This window comes from Phoxinus phoxinus, assembly GCF_949152265.1.
Source record: "Phoxinus phoxinus genome assembly, chromosome: 10".
NCBI classification, from domain to species: domain Eukaryota; kingdom Metazoa; phylum Chordata; class Actinopteri; order Cypriniformes; family Leuciscidae; genus Phoxinus; species Phoxinus phoxinus.
The window spans coordinates 22043766-22066718 of record NC_136885.1 but is presented as its reverse complement, the minus strand read 5'-3'; the positions used below and the strand labels follow the sequence as shown (position 1 = coordinate 22066718).

General features: G+C 36.8%; 1 protein-coding gene across 1 annotated transcript in view; it reads right to left on the bottom strand.

The window, feature by feature from the left end:
• Positions 1 to 22953, bottom strand: part of itga8 (integrin, alpha 8) — a 69096-nt gene that overhangs the window by 22343 nt on the left and 23800 nt on the right. Inside the window, exons 13-20 of the mRNA XM_079626305.1 lie at positions 19053 to 19244; positions 11734 to 11779; positions 8733 to 8840; positions 6192 to 6247; positions 2985 to 3139; positions 1860 to 1997; positions 1556 to 1623; positions 1219 to 1366 (exon numbers count right to left, since the gene is read on the bottom strand). Coding sequence (XP_079482431.1) covers positions 1219 to 1366; positions 1556 to 1623; positions 1860 to 1997; positions 2985 to 3139; positions 6192 to 6247; positions 8733 to 8840; positions 11734 to 11779; positions 19053 to 19244 — 911 coding nt within the window. The remainder of the gene's footprint in view (positions 1 to 1218; positions 1367 to 1555; positions 1624 to 1859; positions 1998 to 2984; positions 3140 to 6191; positions 6248 to 8732; positions 8841 to 11733; positions 11780 to 19052; positions 19245 to 22953) is intronic.

The following is a 22953-nucleotide window of genomic DNA, read 5'->3' as shown; positions in this document are numbered from 1 at the left end:
CAAACATTTGACGGTAGCCACTTCCATAGTATAGGGATTTTTGGGATGTCCCAATCAAGTTTTTTTTGTGCCCTCGATTCCAATATTAAGTATATTAAGAAAATTAAGTATCAACCAATACGGGGTCCCATTCCGGTACTTGTATTTTCCTAGTGCTTGGTGCACACTTCACGTAACCCATAGCAACTCGTTAATTGGAACGATACCTCAGTCTGACGGCAGATAAAAATAAAATGTGCATCAAATGTGCTAAACATGTTTGTGAGGTGCAACAGACGTCATTGGTTCTCATGCCGGAGTCGCAAGACAATAGCAACGCTTGACAAGACAAACACTGAACGTGGACTTGACAGCCCTTGTTTGAAAGTAAAAAAAAAAGAAGTTTAAAAAGCCTTGAAGTTTGAAGGCCTGTAGGCATTATGGACAAAGAACGATAGGACAATAAAAATACAGAATGACAGATAGGATGAAAGATAGATAAACGACAGATAGAACAACAGAAGCAGAACGATAGAAGAACCAACAGACAGAACGACAGACAGACAGAGAACGACAGAGAGAATGACAGACAGACAGACAGAGAGAACGACAGAGAGAATGACAGACAGACAGACAGACAGACAGAGAAAACGACAGAGATAATGACAGACAGACAGACAGAGAGAACGACAGACAGACAAACAGAGAACGACAGATAGAACAACAGAAGCAGAACGATAGAAGAACCAACAGACAGAACGACAGACAGACAGAGAACGACAGAGAGAATGACAGACAGACAGACAGACAGAGAGAACGACAGAGAGAATGACAGACAGACAGACAGACAGACAGAGAGAACGACAGACAGAGAGAACGACAGAGAGAACGACAGACAGACAGACAGACAGAGAGAACGACAGACAGACAAACAGAGAGAACGACAGACAGACAGACAGACAGACAGACAGACAGACAGACAGACAGAGAGAACGACAGATAGAATGACTGACAGACAGACAGTCATAATCTAAACACAGCATTTAGGGAGAATGAGACTGAAATAAACCTTCAATAATCAGAGTAATTATAAATGAAAGACATTATACAAAGGACTTTCACTAAGTAAAATATTCATTATCTTCTACATCCAATAGGCTATCCAAGACCCACATAAGCACATACACAGCGATATCTCGTAGGCATATGTAAAAAATGACAGTGGGTAATGTTGTTTACCTCACGTTTGCGCTCCACACCAATATAGTCTGCCTCTGGTGGGATGGTCACATGAAGCTCCGCCTCGTACGCCCCCTCGCCCTTATTGGCAGCGTTGATGGTTAACATAAGCAAGTTGTCATCCCCAATTATAAGTTCTGTTCGGTCCCTGAAAAAAAAGATCTGCATTTAAAAACACTTTTTTTTAACACATTTGCTGTCTATATATGTATGGCTAACATCAAGGAACGTCATGCTATTAAAACATAAACAGAGGATGCATAATACAACACAGCACATAAATTATAACAAATATACAAACAGTTGTTCAAATATACAAACAGACCCACGGACTCACATTTTAGCAGAAAGTTTGAGATCTGGGATGCACATGTTGTCTTCCCCACAGTCCAACAGGATGTTTGCCTAAAGGAAACGAGAGAGAAAATATCTTCTCTTTCCGGTTTTGGGTTTGTTTGTTCACTGAATTGAACTTATGTCTTATTTTTTTCTCTAATAAACTCTTTACTGTTTAAATCAGACAACAAGATGTTGTCTTGCTTTGAACCCTCTATTAAACCCTGCATGTCATGGCATCATAATTTAACTTAATATGATGCACACATGCAGTCTCCAACTAAACACTTATGTTGCATGCAAACCTGCTCGTGGTGGAAGGTCTTGCTGTAGTGGTCTAAAATGGGCCGCAGCTGTAGGCCAGGTGGAGGGGAATTCTGGTCCAGACTGTAGTTCAGTGCCACGCTGATAGGACTCAGTTTATCCCTAAACTCCCCCTCGTCCTACACACAAACAGAGAAGGATCAGACAAAAAAGAGAGTGCACAAGTCTCACTTTACACTTTCTTCTCTTTTGATTATCTTCGTCCTCTGACATCAATCTGTTTGACTGAATCACAGCTGTTGTGAGCATGCATGCCTCAGAGAGCCAAGGGCAATAAATACACTTATTTAATAAGTTATGAGGATTTGAGAAAACGAGGAAGTATGTTTATGTTTCTGAACAGAAATGAACAATGATTTGTGAAGAAAAAGCAAAAGCAGCTAGGCTGTGAGGAAAATGTATAACAATAAAACATTTTACTTATTAAAAATAACGATTTCTTAATAATGTAATATATAATACATACTTTGTGTACACACACACACACACACACACACACACACACACACACACACACACACACACACACACACACACACACACACACACACACACACACGTATATATGTATATATATATATATACACACATATATACACACACACAATTAAATAACTTTTTATTTAATAATAGTCCTCAGTGTATATATTTTTAAATGCATAATAATAATAATTTTTATAATTTTTACAGAATCTAGTTTATATTCATATGTTGTTGAATGTTTGTGCTTTAGATCTGCCATGTATCATAGTGATAGGTCAATGTTGCCTGATATTTTATCATAGTTCAAATTGAGCTGGCTAAGAAAAGTATTTCCCTAACCTGTGTTTTCATATAAACACCCAGAAACACTTAAGATTGCATTCAATTATAGTGTCACCTCAGCCCAACAGAATTTTTGGTCTTATTTTTGCGACACACTCTAACGGAGGGGTTCTCACATCGTTTATTCCGTCCAGATGAGCCGTGTTGTACTAGAAGCTTGGTTTGGCTCACAATTAACTTTCCCATGGGTTCAATTGTAGTGAAGATAAAACAAGAATTTTTCACAAGGAATGAGGCCAGTTCAGCAATGCTCTGTGATGCATGTGGCCTATAAGGCTTACCCGCAGGTAAACAGAGTAGTTGTGGCAATGTTGGCGGTCCCCTTGACCCAGAACCAACTGCTGGGTTTTCTGGTGCTGGTGAGAGTCCATGAACAAGATTCGCTTAACTGCTCCACGCTGCTTCAGCCAATCCAACTGCAGGTTCATTGTCAGAGCTGAAAGAGAGAGAGAGAGAGAAAGACAGGCACGCTATTGTTCGTTCCACCTTTACAGAGTCTAATTCAGGCAATTTCTGCTCGGACCAAACAGGTTTTGGACCATAAAAATTGCACGTTCTTAAGGTTAATGACTAGGGCTTCTGAACAACAATCAAATAGTGCTTCCAACAAACGTGCACCTCACACACACCAGCTTGTGTTACTCTCACAGGCACAGCAACGCACACAGCCACACCTGTTCTTTGTCATCTCCAAAACCATATGCACTGAGTTTTAACAGGCCTGCGTTCAGAAGTGTTGGGAAAGTGGCTTTTATTGCCTGTTGGTTTAACTGAGTTTGGCACCTTCTCCATTTTGGCCATTACTGAATGCACTTACATACAGATGTTCAACAAGAGCGGAGACACACAAACTCACACTGAGCACAACACATATAAGTGAAAACAATAAAATGTCTCCATCTTAAAAAGTGTCAAGAGAAAATGAATACTGCATGACAAAATCGTTTGTTTTGCCTGTGCAACATAAGAGTTTTGAAAGTCTCGTTCATTTTCTCCATATATAGAGAAAATGACTTAACCATAAATTTGACTATAAACAATATTCAAAATATACTAGAATCTCTAAATAAAGAGGTCAATAATTAATTTTATATCATTTATTTTAATATGTTCCTTGAGGTTCACTAATAATGTTAAGTTTTGTTAGAAACTTTATTCTGATCCTCTGTCTAAAATGATCAGTTTTTAACACTTCCGCTCTCCTTTAAAGATGAACTGAACTGGAATTTGAGTAAAGGTGATATAACAGATATATTTTATTTATTCTCATTGGTGCAATTATTAAAATGGCAGAATTTGTTAAAAGGGATAAAATGGTACATTGAAAATGTTGTTGTTGTTGCACGGGCGCCGCCATATTGGATTTCAACATTCGACTACGTCACTGGCATGGTAGCTACTCCGTTTACTGGTGAGGGTTGACTGAAACTCCTATGCGCAGCTAACTTTTTTGCCCGCCCCAACTTTATTTATTTTGGTTTTAACACTTTGCGTGCAGCTAACTTGACAAGCGATCCCATTGGATGAATTCGTCCAATCAAATTTCCATCTTAAAAATATATAAAATTTCCATTTATCTGCCTCGATTTTCTAAAACGCACAGGACCTCAAGCTTGTTTTTGTATTTTCTCTAAATGCACATGACATATATAAGCAGTTTCTATTTCCTAAAATGCATAATGTGCGTGGATACAATAAATAAGAGTGCATGACAGGCTACAGCCCTCCAACCTCATTTCCCTCTTATAACACCGTGAACCACTATTGCTCCATTCATAATTGACTATGTACATTGCAAATACAATCTAATGCATATTTTAGACAAAACTTTGTATTGTATGCAATATTTTGAGACTAAATTAATTGGTACATAATAATATTAAATCAAGTGATCAAAGTGCTCATTGCTGCTGCGATTAGTGGCGTGGATACAGTGTCTCGCGCACACGCCGCAGTCTTCACTCGGACGCGCGGAGACTCTATTCGTTCCGGTGAAATTAGAAAACATAATGCACACAAACGTGTCCCTGCTTGATATACAACCACTGATGAACATATTCGGTTATGATGAAAGAAAAAAAGAAGAAAAAAACTATGGGACTGCGGATTTGATCTCAAAACCTCTGACACGCATGGCGAAAGTTCTACCACTGGACCATTACGGCTCATGTTAAATAGGCGGATCTGTGTATTTATTCACGCGAAAGTTAACGACAAACCCCATGTACTATTTAGAATGATTGCTGGACATCGCCATGTTATTATACATACATCTGATTTAGCATTGTATTAGCAACCCCTGTCCCACCCACTTTTTAAAACAAAGTTACGCCACTGATTAGTTCGTAAATGTGTACTAGTCATACTACTGGCCTGTCCCTCAGGCACAAATGCGTAACCCATGCCATTAAAATGACTAATTTTCCTGTGTATTCGCTCTGTACACCTAGCGAATATACAGGACCGCAGGTCCTACCATGCCAGTGACGTCATCGAAATTGTCAGCGTTCTTATAACAGTTTTTGTGTAGCTTAAAAAAAGCTATATTGATATTTGTAATAATTTTTTTTAGTGTAATTTACTTTTAACTGTCATAAACAACACGTTATCAACGTTGATTATTTTCAGTTCAGTTCATCTTTAAGGCTTGTCAGTAAATGGCCACTGTTATGATTGGCTAATGGCATTGCATAGAAAACAGTATCAACGCCTCAAGCACGTGGAGTAGCCTTTGTTAGAAACTGAACGCACATCTGTATACTGTATCCAGTGTAGACGGCATCAGTGATTATAATGGATTCTATTTTTGTTTGATTCAACGCTCACATCTAGTGTAGGCAAGTGTCAAATATTGTTGTGTGTATATTTTTTCAGGATTCTTTGAAGAATGGAAAGTTCAAAAGAACAGCATTTATTTGTAATATATATATATTTGTAATCATGTAAGCATTCACTGTCACTTTTGATCAATTTAATACATATTTGCTGAATAAAAGTATTGATTTCTTTAAAAAAAGAAAAACTTCCTGACCCCAAACTTTATAACTCTAGAGTATAGATCTGAATAATTTGTTATAAATGTCTTAACAAATCATTTAAATATAGTTGTATACAAAAAAAATAAATGACTAATCATTAATAGTGATGTGAAGTTGATTTAGGTACAAGTACCTTGTAACATGTACTTATTATTATTATTAAGTTTTCTGCTTTGAATCAAAATGTATAATTCGTATAGAGCTGTTTGGTTTGGTTTAAGAGTAAGAAATGTTTATTTTTTGAAAAGCTTATGGAGAAAATGAATGGGAAAAATCTTTCCAGAACCAGGTTAAATGCAGACAGATTTTCACTGTTTTGAGGAAGTTGCGTGTATAATTAGGAGAAACACATACAGAATGCATTTCCTCAAGACATTTGTTGATAAGACTACATCAGTTTACTGAAACTAAATGCGTTTAATTAAAAGTAAAAAAAAAAAATGCACTTACCTACATAATCAGGAATACCTATCCCAGAGATCTTAGCACACACATTAACTGACAGACTGAGAGGAGAGAGAGAGAGAGAGAGAGAGAGAGAGAGAGAGAGAGAGAGAGAGAGAGAGAGACATTCAGTACAGAAGAACTTAGCCAAAAATGACAACATTAAAGTGATGTTAACAAAAGGGAGGAAGAGGATTGTTAATAGGGGTGGAGTGTTTGTATATGAAGCTAAATGGAATGTGGGATGCTGAGGGACTTTATGCTCCTCAATATTTAATAACTTAATTTAATTTGCTACTTTCTGCCTCTTCCGTCTGTCCTTTCCTCACTTCATCTCTCTACCCCTCCCTCACTCTAATAATCCAGTAATACAAGCCGACAATTACAGTGGCCCAAGAACAACTTCCTGTTCCTATCAGAAAACAAATGGGACAAACAATTTTTTTCAGTCTTCAAGATCTCATTCAAGCTCTTTATTGTCATTAAATATTCTAAGAACATTTATATAAAGTCAAAACCCTATTTATATGAAGTCTAATTTGCAAACATTGACACACGTACACACAATGTCCTGAGAATGGACCACACAATTAATTTGCTGGAATCTTAAGACGCAAGTTCTGTTGCTATAGGGTTCTTGTATCAATTTAAAACTAGCCCTTTATTTCCCCAAAAAACCCAAATACAACCAGGACTGAAACATGGCACTCCACCACAAACATCTCACACGCACACAAGCTGTAAGGTGAGAGCGCAGAAAAAAAAACTTATTTCAACATGCTCACACCTTTCCAGCTGGTGCTCAATAACTGTATTTCCGTCATGTTGGACGTGTAATGATATCTGTGCTCAGGGACTCACAACTGCAGTCTTAATGGCCCAACGGGCCAATCCGAAGCATAGCATTGCATACAACCCAAATATGTCTAATCAGAAACACCCCATTAGGCCCCCTAAACGCACTTAACATTGAGCGTGTCTGAGTTTAAATTAGCGATAAACAGCTGGATGCTGTGCCTCATGAACAACACGAAATACCCATGAGGCCATGCCTGATGGAATCCAGCATTGTGCGTTGTGCTCTAACCATGCAAACCTGCCATGACCCCTCCAGGTAGTGGTGCATTTTTAAAATACACAGCAGAAGTCGTGTGTAAGCTGTACAGTGAGAGAGAAAGGGAGAAAGTATGCATATTCAGGGGAGGAAGTGGCCCCGCTAATTTAATGATGCCTTGTTAGTTCTCCTCCCCCGTGACAAGGGTAAACGCATAATCACGCAGGCCTACAACCCGTGCAAACACGCCAGTGCCCGGAGGTTGACCCCTCATGACCCCTGCTCTGACCCCACAGGAACTCTTCCAGCCCTGCAACCCTCATCTGTAATTACTGCTCACTCCTCAGAGTAGTAATGGCAGTCGTGTGTGTGTGTGTGTGGTTTGACACTATTTACTTGTCATCTATAACACACTTTTACACTCTGCATGTAAATAGGCTGTTTTATTGGTAAACCTTCATTTATAAAGCATTTATGCATTCAAATAAATTTAACTCACATCAAAAATATAATTTATAGTTAACAACATTCTTAATTATCATATTTGTTTTATGTACAGTAATAATATAATACGATTATTGTTGATGTTATATTATGTTATATACAAATATAATTGAAACAAATTAAATGATATTACATTTAACTTATTAAATTAGAATTAGCATTTCACTAGCTTGTCATTTGTTATGTACTAATGGGTCCAAAAACTAGTGAAATACGTCTACTGTGCATTTTTCTAATTTCATACAATTTGTTTAATTTCTGCAGGAAGAATATACATATATAGAAGAATGTAAAACAAAATAAGACAATCTTTCTCAACCTTAACCATGCTGGTGTTTATTTATTTATTTATCTTTGTGTGCCCTCTTCTTGTTCTGTTTCTCACTGTGTTCCTCTATGTGTCTCACTGTTTCTCTCTCTCTGTTTCCAACCACAGTTTGTACATTTATTTTGCTAAGCTACTCTTTTGTTATTGCAGAATTCCACACTTTAGTTCTTTCGTTTGTCTCTCCAAAACCTCCAGTCCTTTCTTCCCAACGCCAACCCTAACACACAGACACATGCAGCCCAAGCAGCCAAACAGATCTGGTATGTTTACCATCACAGAGCCCAAAAACTGCTTGTGGGACACAATGTCCATCCACATACGGGGCAAGAATGCAGGGCTGTGTGTATGTTTGTGTGGTTTGGAAGAATGTATTGAGACTTCCAGAAACACTTAGTTTTACCACAGAGAAGAAAAAAAACTGCTGTAATGTGGTACTATAGACCACATGGATTTAAAACCTCCCAGTCAGCCATAGCTCTTTGGCCCTGACTGCTTTGGTTTACCCTTTACCAGGACTAAAGATCAACATATCTGTCCCATCAACTGAACACTTCATCTAGAAGTGATAAATCAAAACATGAACTTTTCATGAGCATGTAGTACATAGGAGTCACTCTTTGTGTCAGAACTAGCAGTGGATAAATAGTTAGTTGACACTTACCAGGTTACCATGTCATCAGAATTGGGCATGCGGCAGGACTTGTCCTCAGGGTTGAGAATTTTGGGCATCAAAATCAGCTGAGCGTTCACGGTGACCACTGGCCTTGCCCTAGCATTGTTGGAAGACAATAGAGTGGGAATAATATCATGAAAATAAATGTAAAAATTACTGATATGATTTTGTTGTGGCAATTAATTTGAATGGGAAGTTGCAGAATTCAGAGCTGCACATACACATTAAGAACTCACTAATGTTGTTTGTGTTTAACGAAAGAAATGGCAAGACTTAAAGTCAATGTGAATTTCAGTTGGGAACACATTTTACTTCTGTAATGAGACATATTTCAGAGTGAAATAGGATATTCAATAAAAAAGATTCGGTATCCTATTTTATCCATCTTGAGACGATTGGATTGTAAAAAATGATAATTTTAAATGTGAATATGAGTTTCTTAAAAAATATATATATACAGTAGCTCTGACCGTTTACTACATCCAAAAGCTCACGTGGCCTAAAATGATATCACCAGAAAAGTTAAGTTGTTTTAATGAAAGAGCATTTTTATTTATTCCTATTTTTATGTAGAATAACATGTATCTGAATCGTTTACAATTTTCTAGCTTTTGCCATTTTGCTAACTTCCACAACACACAAAATATCTCTCTTTCTCTCTATCAGCAAACCTGAATATTCAAAATGACTAACAAGAAGAAAGCATGGCTGATTAGCTAAAAAAGCTAATTGAAGTTATTTATCAGGATATCCATTTCAGTGATATGTCAGATAGAATGAACATTCAGTGCAAAACAGTATTACATAAAGAATCACTTAAAGAACATTAACCATCCGAAACTAAACATTCAGAGTCTTATTGTAATAAAACATCAGACAGACTGAGTAAATGAGAACTTAACATGAGGTCAGTCTCTGCTCTGCTCCGGTCTCACATTCAGTCTGTTGAGACTAGCACTCAAACTGGATTAACAGTGGAAATGTTAGCTTACACAAACACACCAGAGCCCACTACAGCTAATCACTTTAACACTGACACAGAGGCACCGTGTGAGTGTGTGTGCTTGGACATGTTAATGTGTCTGTGTGTTTTTTGGTGGCTTTGAGGCAGGAAAAAGGGACAATTCTGAAACATTTCTGAGGGAAACCTGAGCTAAAACACCCAATCGAAGTCTTGACTACTCAGACTAGACATACCACAAGTCTGTAGATAATGTTCGCTGACTGTACTCCTGTCAACTACAGCTGAAGAATTCTTCATGAATGCATTATGAAGCCAGACATTTCAATATAGTCTGTTATGCAATTTTGAAAATATGTTACTATCGTATCATGGAACAGAGAAAAACAACTTCATATGTATCAGGTTTCTTTCCAGCTAAACCTCAACACAGGTGTTTTCTGTGCCGTTCACTCTAATTGAGAAAACATGTGAGTGTACTGAAAGCTGTAAGTAAGTTTAGGTCAGAATATGTGTATGTTGCTACAAACTAGTATATATATATATATATATATATATATATATATATATATATATATATATATATATATATAATATAGGTGTGAGTGGCAAAGGACAAAAAGGCAGGAAAACATACGGCGCACCTACCATGACACCTTATTGAACTTTATTGTAAAGTGTTACCAATTTGTTATACACCGATTTAGACGTCTCGTGAGTTCAGTGTTGGACAGATCAGTTGTTTTAACCACTTATTAAAGTGAATCGGTTCAAAGGAGTCATTAGTTCGCGAATCGGACGTGTAAGCGTTGGGTGATTATCCCGGCAGTTAGGACATCGCAAAAGAGTTTTGTCATTACAGAAAACTTCATCACTGAATAGGTTTTGTTTGTTTATTTAAAGTGTGGTTTATGTCAGCTGAATGTACGGAACGCTTTTCTGAGAAGATAAGGCAACGCTATTTTAGTACAATTCACACCCAGCGGTAATTCAGGGGAAAAAAAATCTCAGAATGCTTCAAGTGATACTTCGGTCTTCCGACCTTTTACCATCGTGTCGATTTATGTGCGAGGGGGGGAGAGCAAGACATTTTGAAGACGGTGAGAGGAGGAGGGCTCTATCTCTGCCCGTTCTCTCAGTAACATGCGCCTGTCACAAGCGCAGCAGTCAGTCATCTACATCACTCAATATAAGCCAATCAAATAAGGCTTTGGCGTCCGCCAATTTTTTTTCTCTCATAGAAATAGAAATCATGGTAAGACCCAAAGATTCTAGAATGCTTGATTTGCATGATTTACGAGGGCATAATTTTCAGGTCAGAAAAGCCGTATTTCCGGATTTATCCGAAAGAATCACACCCCTGATATATATATGTATATATAATATATATATATACATATACATACACTGTATATATTATCGATTCATATTTGAATTGCGATTCTATCTTCTACCGATTTGCATCTATTCACAAATTTGACCCTGGAAATATCAATTAGTCTATGCTTTCTAATGGCATAATTATTGTTTCTTATTACATTTCTCAAAACCATTGTTAAGATATTATCTAATTTAAATGGTTGTCATAAAAACATGTTTTTTTTAAAATATGGCCTAGAAAGATTTCAAACAATTTTCAGATTTTTTTTTTTCTTCAACATTACTTAAAAAAATTAAGACATCAACTACTGGTTAGGTAAAAATATAATGGATGATATTTAAAAATATATATTGATGATTTTAGTAATATGCTCTTTTCTAAATGTATTTTGTTTTTCTTGCTAACTAAATGTAATGTAATGTGACATTAACGTTTTTCTGTGGTTGAAACAAAGAAACACAATTTTGTGATAGATTCATTGGCATCATTTGAATGCTGAGCCTTAAAGCTGAGAAACAGAAATTCAAAACCAAAACCAACCCACTGTGAGTTACGTATTATGAAGGTGCATGTCTACATTTTAAAATATAAAATTGTCAACATTTGTAATTGATTATAAGGCACATTTAAAGTGTAAAATGTCTCACCTGTAGGCCACAACTTTACTCACTCCAAATGCACCGACCAGCAAATCTGTAAAGAGAGTGAAATATACTAAGAGGTGCAGGAAAGACAGTATGATATGAAAAAATGTATGAAACATATATATGAAAATGTGAAAAATGTGTGTTGCAAGAGAAAGGGGAAGAAAGAGAACGAGTGGCTGGATCATAAAGCTTCAAAGCACACTGCACCTGGAAGTGATTTGGGCCTCCAGCAGTCTCTATCAAACATTGCTCGACCCGTGTCTCATTCTACCAGTCTAGCGTCTTACATCACCTGACCTCCTTGAACAGAGCCAAAGAAAAACCCCAGAGAGCCACGGAGAACGTGTGAGGCTTTAATCTCATTCAACTCAGAGGTGCACCGAGTCACATCTCATTAAAGGAAAGGTAAATACACCATGCTGTATGGTTTCCCTCTTTAATGATGGTGGGCACAACAAACATGAATTCCAACCTACGTATATGGGGTTTTAATGATGCAATGGAAGAATCGTAATGTAGTTTAAATGAATCAGGGCCTTAAGAAAAATCATGCGACAAGGTTTAATAATACCATCAATAATTTGTACATCTAATGTTAAGTGAGACAAACCAACTAATACCACATAAATGTATATAATTCATTAGTAATTGATTGCTAATACCTGCTCATGCAGTTCCTGGTGTTTTCCTGGTAGACGAAACATGTCAGTAGGTCAATGGATTTTACTTAACAATAAAAATAATGAAAACGTGTTTTGTTTCACACATTTTGATTACAGTAAGAAAAAGGAAAAGAAAAATAATATTTCTTAATAAATAAAGCACTTAGGAATAAGACAAATATGATGAAATCTGTTTAAATCAAAGGTGAAAATATTTAAAATTCACCTCTGTTCACTTCATTGTGATATTGTGAATAAAACTAACTAATATGATATCTCTCTGTCTTATATAAATTAATGCTTTTATTTAGCAAGGACACAATGAACTGACAACAAAAACATTTAAAATGTTTCAAAATATTTCTATTTCAAATTCCTTTGAACCTGCTAATAAAAAAAATAATAAAAAAAACTGTATTATGGTTTCCACAAAAACATTAAGCAGCACAACCGTTTTAACGGTGATAACAAAAAAAAAATCAGCGTATTAGAATGATTTCTGAAGGATTATGTGACACTGAAACCTGGAGTAATGATGCTGAAAATTCAGCTTTGCAATCAGAGGACTAAATTATAATTCAAAATATATTAAAATAGAAAACATTCCTCCATTCTTTCCTCTCAAATCTTTACAGTTTCTCTGCATACAGTAGCAAGCCCAAAATAGCAACAAAATATTTTATTTAACTAATGTAACCTAGCAAAACTAACAAGGAGTTAGTGAAAATGTCAGAATTTTATCTAAAATATTAAAAGCCATATATATATATATATATAAAAACACTTTATTTTTATTTTTATGATCAGACAAAACAAAACCTGGTCTGTGTGCAAACAAACCACACCTCCAGTACCTGAGATGGAACAGTGGAAATGTTGGCAGAGTGTGTGTTAGTGGTCTGTTGCTTCCTCTATGGCCTCTGCTAAAGCTATAACCATCCATTCATCTCTGGCATCTCATTAAACTATAATTGAACCAACATAAACCATAGCAAAAGAGCTGCTTCTGACACCCGCTCAGACAATATTAGACATTTGGTTTTCTTTGATGGTAAAATCGTTATTGTGATAAGTATAGAATTTCGAATAAGTAAACATTAAACTTTAACCTTGCCACAAGGTCGGTTTCATTCAGTCTTTAATCAAACTTGAGCAAGAGACCAATCTCTCTCCTCAGTTTTTGAATTGTACAAAGCATTAATAGGAAGGAAGAGTACAAATCGCTCCTGAAGGGATGCATGCAGTCAGGCAAACTCAGAGACTCGCATGCAGGAATGTTCTAGACAAGCTCCAGCACCCTAATGAGTGCTCAGAGACTGCGGCTTTGATTCCTGTTTCACTGAGGTCGATCCCTGGCTTCCCTTTCCATCAGGTCCTGCCTTCAGGAATGAAACACCCCTGGCCAAGAGCCCGTTGTAAACCAGAGTGCGCAGCTTTTGGTATTGTGACAGAAAACACACCTCGAACACAATGGACAGAAACACGCATGCTAACACCGACTGACAGACACACACACACACATCCTGAAGCCATGAGCTCTCATCTTGTAAAGGCAGAGAAGATGACAGAATAATTCAATTTATTATATTCTCACATCTGGAAAGTTCATTTTAAGGGCTTAACTTCCTCAGAATGGCAGTGAGGTGTAAATGTGTGTGTGCAATGCAATAGTCAACCTCAAAATATTCAGGTCGAACCCTCCGGCCACCACAACACAAGGGTCTTAACCGCAGGAATAGGTTAATAGGAGGTGGAATGATGGAGGGAGGAGATGGAAGAAGCTTAAACACTTGAACTTTAATAAGGTTAGAGTCTGTTATAGTCATCTTCATCCTCCAGCCAATGAAATGCCGGAGCACAGCCAACTAATGCAATCTTCTCTTTTACCTCCAGGTCAGAATTTCTCTCTCATTTCACCTGACATACAATCACACATCCATCCAAAAACGAAAACCAGAACCGAACTCCTCCCTGTAGATTATGGATAGAAATGTTCTTACTCGGATTGGTAGTACATGCATATTTATAGGGTGCCCACCCAAGTTCCTAAAACATTTCTAATGGGTCCTGAATGTAACATTAGTTTCACATACTAACAACATATCATGTTTTTGGAAGGAATATAATGTAGAAATATAGTGGAAAGGGGAATTCTGATCACAAATCTTTCCACTATTTTTCCTTTTTTTTTTTTTTCAGAGAACGACAAACTCTGTTCCTCTATGTTGCCATTTGGTATTTTAAAGTGTTTTTCTGTCAAATTAATGAAGTAATTGTTAAATGTGGGTACGTCTGTTTTGTGTTCTATCTGAGAACGATGCCTGAAGCGGTGGACAGGAAATGTGGAGTATGTAATCTCCACTGCTGTTTAAGCAGGTCATGATGAATGACCCTTGACCTTTGACCTTAACCCTGCATTTAACCAAAGTTCACTCTAACCCTCACATAAACCCCAAACCACACACACAAATGAAAAGGCATATAAACAGGAAAGGAATCCGTTTGATAATTTAATTGAGTAAATGGAAAACAGTTTTAGTTCTATTCTATTCTATTCAGTTCTATTCTATTTTTGTTCTAGTTAATATCTATGCAAGTTTCCAGAAGCAAACAATTAGTTTGTACACACTAAACTTGAAACTGAGGCACAATGTGACAAAATCACAGCCATTCAGAAGATTTTTTGTATTGTTATTATTTTACAAGTGTATTTAACAGGAACAACTGGACAGTACATGACTGCCCCAGAATTAGCTATAGAGCTAAATGATCTGCTGTCCCGGGGCAGGAAGAAAAGTAGGATTATTATATGGCGTAGCATAGATACTAGCAATCCATAATACACTAAAAAACAACTGAAGTATTAAAAAAATTAAATGAGCACATATTTAGCCTTTCCTCAACCATATTTTTTAATTGTAACTTGATCTGCATAAGAGTAGGACACCGTTTAATGTTAACTGGTAATGTATTCCATAATACAAACAGCTCTTATAGAAAAAGCTGAGCACCAAAGTCTGTAGCTCTATATTGCACTTCACAATAACATCTTGAAGAAAATTTGGCACAATTTGTAATTTCTCACCATTAAAGGTACAATATGTAAGAATTTTGTAATAAAATATGCAAAAATCACTTGCACAGTGTGATATATTTCCTGCAGTTGTGTACTTACAATATCCCAAAAGTTCCCAAAGATTTTTAATTTCAGAGAAATTCCAATTTTAAATAATTGGCCGTCCCGGAATCCGTTCACTTGTCGCCTTTCAATGACATAGTATCTGCGTCATCCCTAGTTTCCGCTCGTAGTACTGCCATAGTAACCATGGCGACAGACGTGGACAACTGCGTAGTGCGTAATGTCTAACTGCACGCTGTTGTTGTTTCGTTCAAACATTATGGACCATGGCAAGCAGACTTTGGGGAAAAAAGGAGAACTAAAACGAGGATCAATATCAGCGTGGCGTTTTCGAGATGCCGAGAGCTCCACGTCCTTGACAAACTTCAACTTGACAGAGCTCTTGCACCTTACTTTATTAGACAGGTGAGCATGTACATAAAACTAATCAATGTTATATAGTTCAACATGATGAAATGTTAAAATATGATCTGTTATTCTAATGTTGATCTAGCTTACTGCTAGTCTCATACAGCCAACAAACTAACACATAGAATAACATTATAACGTTCAACACACTCAAACGCAGTTTAGTGTGATTTTGTAGAGCAAGTGAAACCTCACAAGTTTCATTCGTCTAATAAATTGACCAGTGTGAGTAGTAATTCAGCACTTGCGGGTAATTCGGTAGAATGAAATGTCCTTATTCCTTTATATTCACGGGACTCGCGGGATTCGCGTGTGGCGCTGATATCTGTCTCTTATTAGCAATCACGCCCTGCTTCATACCACAGTCATGATAAAAACATCAATGTATTCACTCATCCATAAACATTATTAGATCCATCGGCTTGATGACAAGTTCCATAATTCCGCAGGAAATGTTGCATCATCAACCTACGCCTTTGTTATTGTAAGAGGTCAATCTCTAGCGGCAAAAAAATTACATATTGTATCTTTAACTAAAACTTCAGATTTAAAATCTTCCTTATTTTTAATAGTAAAAAACATGCATGCCGTTTTCTGAACACGAAGCATGGAACAGCACTGAGTAAGTCAGTCATATTTTTGTCATAGCAGAAGATAATTTAAGGAGCACTTGTTCTCTGGTTTTGGCATGTACATAAATCAAAGTGTCGTCTGCATACATTTGAATATTTACACCAGGATAGACTTTAGGAAGATCATTCAAATACAAGCTAAAAATTAGGGGCCTAAACGTAAAACCTTAAGGAACTCCAGTTGAAAAGTCTTAGGAAGATACACATTTCAACCCGAGTGCTTAAATTGATGCTGATATTTGATGGTTAGGGATGGTTCAACTAAAAGTTTAAATTCTGTCATCATTTACTCACCCTAATGTTGTTTTAAAGCTTTATGACTTTCTTCTGCAGAACACAAAAGATTATATTTTAAAGAATATTGGTAAATTGACTTCCATTGTATGTTAAAACACACTGAGACGTTTCTTAAAATATGCTCCACAGAAGAAAAAAAAGTCCTACAAGTTTGGAACGACATTAGATTGAGTAAATAATGACATAACTCATGTTTGGCGAACTATCCCTTTAAATGTACAATTATGAGGAGCTACCCAATTTAATGCCAATGCAATTTACTACATTTCTGTAACCGGTTTCAGACACAAAGTAACATAAAGCTACTTCCTCATCCAACCAAGACCATTTACTGAAATTAAGCTGTCAAATGATCTTTCAAGACATGTTAGAACTATCAACACATTAATATAAGAGTGCTTACATTTACATATCTATGGCAGTTTACATACAGTTTGCTTAGATGTTATAAAATCATAATGGAGATTATTTACATATTAAAATCTACGAGGTGTAAAATGGTCATGTAAAACTAAATTATGCAAGAAACCGTAGTTTAAGAAATCATAACAAAATAAAAATGTTCATCATGCCCCATTAACATTTATTAATCTAGCAGATGCCTTTATCCAAAGCAACTTACGAAAGTTGAATACAACAAAGCAATTTAAATCTGAATGAACTGATGAAAGTGATAAAGGTCTGAAGATATGTGCGCGCGCGCGCACACACACACACGCACGCGCACGCACGCGCACGCACGCACACACACACACACACACACACACACCGATTAGAACATTCACACAGATCAAAGATTGCAGAGATCACATCTTTAAAAAGCTGTGATTTAACCATTCTGAAAAACAGACAGGAAAACCTGTTTTCTATCTTTCGTTTTGCTTTCTGGGTCTGTTCAACATCATTGTGTGTGTGTGTGTGTGTGTGTGTGTGTGTGTGTGTGTGTGTGCACCTGTGTGTGATTGTTCTACCATCCATCAATGGTTTTCATGTACGGAAAATATCTGCGTTTATTAGAGCATATTTAAGATGACAATCCTGTCACCATGAAAGAGCAAACTCTCACACACACTCATGCGACACACATGTGCATATAAGCTGCCTAACCATCTGACTTCCTGTCTCTATAAAGAAAGCATGTGACAGCATCTGCTTTGATGATTTTGTACAATGCCATTAAAAAATGAAAGGGGAGATTAAAGGACAGAAAGAATGAATACAACGCTCTGTTTTTGTTGAAATGGGCTTGAGGGGTTACAGCAGAGTTTGGCTTTAGAAACACGCTGGATGTTTCTGTAGTTCTGTTTCTGAAAATGAATCAGTTAACTCATGTTTCTGTTAGTCAAAACAAGATTATAGCGCAGCTGTGATGGATTGTGGGAACATGCAGATCTGTATTCTTCTAAAAGCTCTGAATATTCACTTATTCACATATAAATTAATCCACAAACACTATGTGAAGACTAGTTGGGATCATTTCAAATTCAAAATAAACATTTTAATGAAACATTCATGTAGGTGCTTTAAACGTCCGGATCATTTCTTCTCACAGATACTCAGAAAAACCTAGGTCTGAGGAACAAGAGTTGAACCCTTAAAACTTAATCTGGAGCCCAGTCATCATGTCTGTCACACACACACGCTATAAATAGCTTGTTCAGTCACCTGCAAATGTTTATCTATATAGTCTTGAAACAATTGGCTCTAAAATGTTTAATAAGATTTGACCTTTTCAGGTAAACCCCAAATCACTGTGTTCAATGAAAACAAGCAGAAACATCATTCATTAATATATGCGTGATTTGATGAGGTTCAGACAGCAGAGAGTGTAAGAAATCACATAGATCTCATCATGTGGAAGATTGTTCTCAATAAAAACATTATAAATAAAATCGTGACAAACAGAGCGTTGAGAATGATATGCAGAAACAGTATCCCACAATAAAAGAAGAAAAAAAAAAGAACAAGAATGAGTGGAAATACTTGCACACATTTGTAAAAAATGACCAACAAAGTGACTCAACCTGGATGTCTCAGTCCAGTCTTTTTCTTCTTCGTCCAGTCTTTTCATTCCTCCTACATCAAATCTCCCTGGCTTACATCAGTTCCTAAGCATGATTGTCTAAACAGACACTTGCGTAAACAGAGAGAGGAAGAGACCGAAGGTTTTTCTTTACTCACCGGGGTACTGGTTGTTATCGAGGTCAGACGCTCCACGCAGGGTGAATCCAAAGCCTGCTGGGATGGCGGATGAGGCCCAGTCACCTCTCAGCACTTGAGATGCCTGTAACATCAGTCCAGATTTCTGCCCATTATAGATGAAGACCCTGCCACCACGGTCCTCACCTGCGAACGGAGCCCCTATTGCCACGTCTGAGTAAGAAAGAGATGGAGAAACCATATTTCATCAATAACAGCATTTACACTACACAAACTAGACAAGATGTACATCCTATTTGTTTCCACCCTTAGCCTGCCTATGAAAACCTGTTTCTGCTTCAGAGTTAAATAAATAAATGAAAAAGATTGTGAGATAAAGTAAAAAATCTGAAAAAGTCACGATTATGAGAAGTAAAGTTGCAGCTGTGAGATACAATCAGTTTTGGGATTTAGTCTCAACTGTGTAATGAAGTGGAAATTGTGAGAAAAAAATTCTAAATAGTGAGATATAAAGTCTCACCTTCATGTATTTCTCTGAGTTGAGACTATAAATTTTACATTGCAACATTATATCTCACAATTGCAAATTTATATCACATGTTGCAACGTGAGACAAAGTCTCAATTCTTAGATTTAAAGACGCAGTTGGGAGATGTAAAGTTGCAACTGCGAGATATAGTTGCAATACTAAGATGCAAAGTTGTAATGTGAGAAGTAAAGTTGCAATGCGAGATATAAATAAGATATAAAATTCTGAAATATAAAGTTGGAATGTGGAAGAGAAAGTTTCAATATCAGATGTAAAGTTGCAATTTGAGATATAAAGTTGCATTGTCGAATAGTGAGATATAACTCTCATTTGTGAGAAAGAGAAAAAAAATTAAGTGGCTCTACTGTGAGATATTTAGATTTGGATACATGAAGTCACAAAGTTGTATTTTGTTTTTACTCTTAAGTAAAAAAAAAGGCTTCATACCTACCAGAAAATCAAGATTCACACTGAGTGCTATACATTTGGCTCTGCTCCATTTGGTCATTTATCATTTATTATTGATTATTTCAGTGTTGGCTATGGTGGAGAGGAACAGAGAGATGCTTTTACGCAGAAGAAAAGAGGATGCTGCTGAAAAGAATACTGATGATTTACACAAAGCTCCACAGGGAGCAACCGCTGCTTTCTCCTCGGCACTGAGGGACTATTACAGAACAATAACAGACTCATGCACAAGCACAAGTCCAAGTCCACTACTGCAGGGCCAATAAATCTCCAGGGTAGAGTTATCTATTCAAGTGTTCCTCCTGCCAGCAGCACTGCTCAAGTCATTAACCTACTTTTTGGGCAGCGGCACACACACCAGAGGAAAACTGAAGAAACAGAAAACTGCTGACCCAGACAGAGATGCCCACTGAGGGGCAGAAAGACTGGGGTGTTGAGGAAATAAGGTCCATAAAGATCTATGTCAGGGATATTCACATTACTTTGCTTTAAGGCCACTTTTAGAAAATGACCAGGGGCCAGTGAATGATCTGGTAATAGTAATGATTCATGGGTTTCATTCACTTTATATCAAAATAGTCATAAGTGCTGGAAACCCTTTTCACTCAACATAGTCCATAGGAATTTAATTATGACATCTTATTTACACATTGACACATTCATAAAATTCATAAGTGCTTTCAGTATGCTAACTCCAGATCTTCCCATTAAAATACAGTCTGAGTATGCATCGATAATGATGACAGTATGTGAATATCCTAACGCTCTGGATCAAAATAATTCATTCTTTTTTAACTTTAAAAACTTACTAAAATATAAATACTTTTCAAGTTATTTATTTATTTATTTTATATATATATATATATATATATATATATATATATATATATATATAGCTAAACATTTTTTGAATTAATCTGATAACGAAATGTAATTTAACTAAGTTGTGTGCAAGAAATCAACACGAAGTGACATGACACCGTTTACACTGCAAGCAAATGGCATGATGTAGAACAGCCTCATAATAAGCACCTGCAAAATACACAACCTTTCTGATTATAAAGGAAGCAATTTTGTCCAGTTGTGTTACTTGGTTGCAGTGTAGACATGGAAACTGCAACTGAACTGTCAAAAACAATAACAATGTTGTTAAAGATAGTTATCGGCTGATAACCAAATGGGAAGCTGCATTTGGCCCTTAGGCCGGACCTTGAGCATCCTCGATCTATTTCCTCACTCTATTATGAAAATAGCTGACAAACTCTAAAGAATGGCCAAAAACAAAGGGACAAATGGATACAGATTCGAGAAAGAGAAAAAACCCATGACTAATGACAGATCTGAGAGGAATGTGTGCTCATGGAAATCTTCTAAGCTAAGCAAACCATTCTGAGGTAGAAGGGAAATAAAAGTTTAATTACACTTAGAAAAATAAAATCACACCACAAGAAAGCACTCATTTCCATCCACCGGACCACCGCGTGTGTGTGTCTGAGTGGGAAGTGTGTGTGTGTGTGCACGTGCGTCAGTGTATGTAATAATGCTCTGTTTCACTGTTTCTCTTGGACGAGTTCCTTTCTATAAATATCCATCGTGTGTTTTTGGTGTTTCTTGATCATTTCCTTTTCCTGTTTTCTGGCAGTGGGCACAGTAGCTGGCACAATGCCGAAAGACCCCCAACAATAACAGCCTGATGGTCGATGCAAAAGAACAGCATAATATATATGAGAGAGAATTCATTATGACACTTTACAAGATACTTAATTGTGTGGCTTGGCCTTAATCGACTGCATACATTCACTACATGCCACAACGGAGAGAAACAGACGTTTACAGACACAGTAAGAAACCACTGGGTCCAAAAATAACAGACATATAAAATCATGCTCGCGGGCCTAATCTCAATTTCTGGCCCTAATGGAATTATAATTATAAAACATATATGCATTTTGTTAAATAAATGGATTTATATATTTATTTATATATATTAGAATGAGGGCAACTTTCCTATGTATGTCAGTATTCGACTGCAGCATTATTGTTTCGCATGAAAGCAGGTAACAGCAAATCCATCTGGAGGCACCAGAGCAACAAAACTGAACAAACAAAGCTCAGAGCAAAGCAGATAGAGAGACTAAATGAAAGAATAATTCATACAGCAGAAGTACAAAAACAAACAGAGACATCGTGACAAGTGTCACTTCATCACTCCAGTGCAGCCATATGGCTGATGTAACAGAGATGCCGTGTGTGATATCAGATTCTTTATGACCATATCAGATATTGATTAAGTCATTATTCTCCAAAACTCCCAGACATCATCATCTCATTATGCGATACTTTTACATAGTCAGAAAATGTGAATCAAGATGCATAAATAATCCACAAAGTGAATCCCTAGATGAATTAAAGTGTTTTGTTTCCATTAGCTCTTCTTTGAAACTCAGACAAATTGTATTTGAGTCTCTAAGCACATTGGCATTTCATACAAGTTGTAAAGTCTTATATTACAACACGTTTTTTTTTTTTTTTAAATCAGTGACTGTGGATTGAGGATCAGGTGGATTATATCTGATGCATAGATATCATATCCTCATCTTACTTTCATCCACATCAAGTGTCATTTAAAAATTACAGCGACATATCAGGTCATGTTACAGTAACATATGGAGCTGATTCATTGATTGCATGTAAAAACACTCACACACACTCTCTCTCTCTCTCTCTGCACAGAATATCATTACCACACACGCACGCACGCACGCACGCACGCACGCACGCGCGTGCGTGCGTGCGTGCGTGCGTGCGTGTGTGGTAATGATATTCTGTGCAGAGAGAGAGAGAGAGAGTGTGTGTGAGTGTTTTTACATTGGTTCACTTCAGATGCAGGGGGAACTCTTGAACAATTCATAATAAATAGAGAAA